The following is a 3,924-nucleotide window of genomic DNA, read 5'->3' as shown; positions in this document are numbered from 1 at the left end:
ACTTCTATCCGTATTAGACAGAACTGTTAACGACGACAGCGAACAAGAGGGAGAATGTGAGCACTGTGTGCTCAGGTTGCCTCTGTCAGCGCTGTCAAAATAAAAGTCCCGCCTCGAACGCATCGGCCAAACAGAAAAACTTATCGGCCGATGCCGATATTTGAAAAATGCCAAATATCGGCCGATATATCGGTCGACCACTAATAAGGACCTGTAAGACGACTTCAAAAAAATGTATTTTATTTATAACATTACATGGAAAAAGGGCAAATATGAAAGAAATGTATTGTGTACTATTGTTTGAATGGAGGTAGGTCTAATTTAGCCACACCTATTGCAACAGCTCTAGCTTCTTTACAACCAGGAAATTCCCTCCTGAATCAAGAAATGGGTGTTATTTCACCCCATGAAGCAGATCAGTGTGCTTCCCGTCAGTATCAGTTATAAAGGACTTGCTATAAAATACTGATATAAAGTGTTCAGTAAGTATGATATGCAAAATGTTTCCCTTTACAAGGACTCCACAGCATGCTGGCTGTGGCTCAAAAACAGTGGCTCAGTTCCTTCAACGGTGTGTTTGCTACAAGCTTCGGCAAGCCATTTCATTTATTTTCTGGCAACTGTTCAAATAGGAAATCAGACATTTATCAAAATGCCCATAATAGAGGATTACACAAGAACAGCCTGAACAAGGAAGAGTCCTCTCAGCTTTTTAACTTAAAAAGACTCTAAAATTCTAAATAACCAAACAAATAATTGTATAAATATATGCAAGCGATCAAATAATACATGCATGACTTTGCATTTAAGACTTTAGCTGAACACTCCCGATTTTATGAATAATAGATTATTATGAACAACCCCGTCAAATCACCTGTCGTCCCATGCGAGTCGGGCGTCTGTTGTGACTGTGTGTTGGAGCTGGACAGCGGACTGAAGATCGCACATCTCCTCTGCTGCTTCACATGTTGAAGGAGTTCATACAGAACATCACCTGTTCAAAAAAGTTTCCATTCACAGTACACAGTTATCATGAAAGCTATGAACAAAACCGATAATTAGAATTAATTTCAGATCACACACCAGAGCTGGGACAGCGAAGACGGAAGTCGTCTTTGGTTAGAAGACAAAGTGCCTTTCCGTTCATCTCAAATTTTTGGTGGTCCGCACGTCGCAGAGAATATTCCCTCTGAGCCCAGCGCAGCCAGAGATTCACGTCCTCCTTATTCCACAAAGATGGATTGATCCCTTACATTACAACCATAAAACACAGTGTTAGTTCACCCAAAAATGAAAACACTGTCAGCATTGATTCATCCTCATGTCATTCCAAATTTGTATGAATTTGTTTATTTTATGGTCATTTTATGGGAATTTTGGAGAATGATGAAGCTGCAATGGACATGGCTACATAAAAACACCATCCGTAAATGCTTGATTTCCTATATTTTGTGTCATTTTAAACCCTTTTTAGAGCTAAATTTTGGTCATGATTTGGTGAACATCATTGCTTTTGTATGTGCATTTGAGCATATTCCAAACTGATGTGATGTACAACTGATGTGATGCACTCATGCATATTCAAAACTGATGTGATGTGATGTAATGCAATGCAGGCACAAAGTTTTAATATTTGCAAGTGTGACTTTGATTGAATAATGTCTATCTATTCCTCTCACAAAACTGTATATGGCTTTGGACTATAAGTAAACGACTTATACGTAAATATATGAAGACAAAAGCTTTATGCTACTGTCATGGTGCTATTTGTCATTTGAAGCCGTGTAGCCGCTGGTCACAATGTGGAAAAGTGTAGCTTTGTATCTCTGTTAAACATCTTTTGTGTTCTGTAGAAGAAGTCATGTTTGAAAGGGTATAATGTTGAGTACATTTGTTCTTTAATACACTTCGTTGTTATGATCTATAAGCTATTCGTGTACATATTTTATGTGGGAACATACGTAGTCTTCCAGGTAGCTTGCACAGTTCACCAGACACCGTCTTGTACCAGGAGGGAGGTTCATTTTGAGGGTCGCGCAGAACCGGAGAGCAAACCGGGGGTTCGTTCCCATTACAACTCTGCTGAAGATTGGAAGGGAAAGCAGAAAGAAGCATTCACTTCAATAAAAATCTAATAAATCTTAATCCATGTTTTCAGTGATGTATAATAAAGCATTTTTATGAATGAATCAGAAAGTACAGCAACTAGACAATCACTCTTGCTGTATGAAAACAAACTGAGGTCTCAATACACACAGGCACAGCAAAAGTGAAAGTACATTTGAGACGCAACAGTTTTTATTTTCAGTTTTGCACTGTCGCCTACATTTTTAATAAAGTATATTTGCATCAAAAATCTACATTAATATTAAACTTTTTTATTATGGCATTTGAGAGGGTTTACAAAATAACAACAACAAAAAAAAGTTAGTTGAATATAATATTTGCTTAAGTGAGCAGTTTGAGGTGATTTTCATGTGATTAAAGTATTTTTGTGCCACTGATTTGTGGCATTGACTACTAATTCAAAGTCATTTTATTTACTATACTATTATTTGGTGGTGAGTGAGTGCTGTGTGTCTATCACGGATCTTACCTTTATCAAAGGTGGCGGTGAGGAGGCGTCACTCATGTTCTGTAACCTTCAAGACTTCACAAACTCATAAATATTCGCTACAATAATAATACCTGATTACTGTATCAATAGCTGATCGATATATACACCAAATACAGCATGCGGTGTCGCGTAAAGTCGCAGTCTCGCACAGCAGAGTTTGCTTTCTTATGCGAATCGCTGCAATATTAAGAATCCTTCCGGGAAATGAAAACGAAAGAGAGCGGATCTGCCAGCGGCTGTGTGCACATGAATCTCGCAAACACTGCAGGGAAGAGATCGGTCCTGTGTTTGTGTTTCAGGTAGCCAATCTGGTATTTCCTGAAAACCCAGAGAGATTAAACGTGTGTGAATTAAGCACAGTGGTAAAACTTTAAAAGTGCAATAAGGTCGAAACTTTATGAACAACAAAGCAAGTTAACTAAATACTGTAGGCTACAGTAGAAGCTCTGAGATTAAAAAAAAAAAAAGATTAGGCTACTATTCTGCGTTTATGCTTATCCAGGTGGCGAGCAGGTATTTCTGTCAACAATTTTCTGTTGAGGCGCGCAGAGGTGGACAGTAACTAAGTACATTTACTTAAGTATTGTACTTAAGTACACTTTTTGAGTATCTGTACTTTACTAGAGTATTATTTTTTCTGGAAACTTATGACTTTAACCTCACTACATTTGAAAGACAAATATTGTACTTTTCACTCCACTACATTTCTATCAAGGTCCTCGAAGTAGAAAGTCGTTACTCTGTAGCAGCTTTGAAAGTCAGTGGGTGATTTTCCTTCTTCTCTAAAACTTGACTTTCTTTTTTTCAGACAGTTTATCAGTAATCACTCTTGTAGGATTACATGAAGTGATTTCCCAGCATTTTTTGAACACTGACCAGTTGCAAATGTGATATTTATTTACAACAATTCAATAATAAGAAGTTAATATTGTGGTATATATTAGACACAATATTGTCTGATTTTGCTAAATTGTGTACGTGAAAATATTACCTATAAAGCCACAGAAGAACTGTTGTGCGTCTCCTAATAAAACACAAAAGGTGTTTGACTGAAGCAGCACTGCACAGACCGTTCTGTGTGTGACATCAAAGTACTGGGAGAGCAATTAGAAAGCATTTTTTAAAATTTTGTTTTGATGTCAAATAAGTTTAAAACTATTTTGATTTTTTGTTAAAGCAGTGTTGCTGATGTAAAGTTATATAGCTACAGTTGTGTTGCTGGGTTTTAAAGCAGGTTTGATTTTGTTTCTTCCTTATCACTCTGTATTTACAGGATTTCACTGTCCACTCTGTTCAAATGTGATTGA

At 37.1% G+C, this 3,924-nt stretch overlaps 1 protein-coding gene across 1 annotated transcript in view; it reads right to left on the bottom strand.

Annotated features, from left to right (window-relative positions):
- The window catches only part of etv7 (ETS variant transcription factor 7), a 9,062-nt gene extending 6,235 nt beyond the window's left edge, over window positions 1-2,827 (bottom strand). Inside the window, exons 1-4 of the mRNA XM_016560750.1 lie at window positions 2,597-2,827; window positions 1,962-2,082; window positions 1,084-1,248; window positions 872-994 (exon numbers count right to left, since the gene is read on the bottom strand). Of these exons, the coding sequence (XP_016416236.1) occupies window positions 872-994; window positions 1,084-1,248; window positions 1,962-2,082; window positions 2,597-2,632 (445 nt within the window). The 5' untranslated portion in view covers window positions 2,633-2,827. The remainder of the gene's footprint in view (window positions 1-871; window positions 995-1,083; window positions 1,249-1,961; window positions 2,083-2,596) is intronic.
- Window positions 2,828-3,924: the final 1,097 nt, after the last annotated feature.

This window comes from Sinocyclocheilus rhinocerous, unplaced genomic scaffold (genome assembly GCF_001515625.1).
Source record: "Sinocyclocheilus rhinocerous isolate Xijiao unplaced genomic scaffold, SAMN03320098_v1.1 scaffold980, whole genome shotgun sequence".
Taxonomy (NCBI): Eukaryota; Metazoa; Chordata; class Actinopteri; order Cypriniformes; family Cyprinidae; genus Sinocyclocheilus; species Sinocyclocheilus rhinocerous.
Note: the sequence above shows the minus strand (reverse complement) of the source record. Positions and strands in the feature narration are given on the sequence as shown.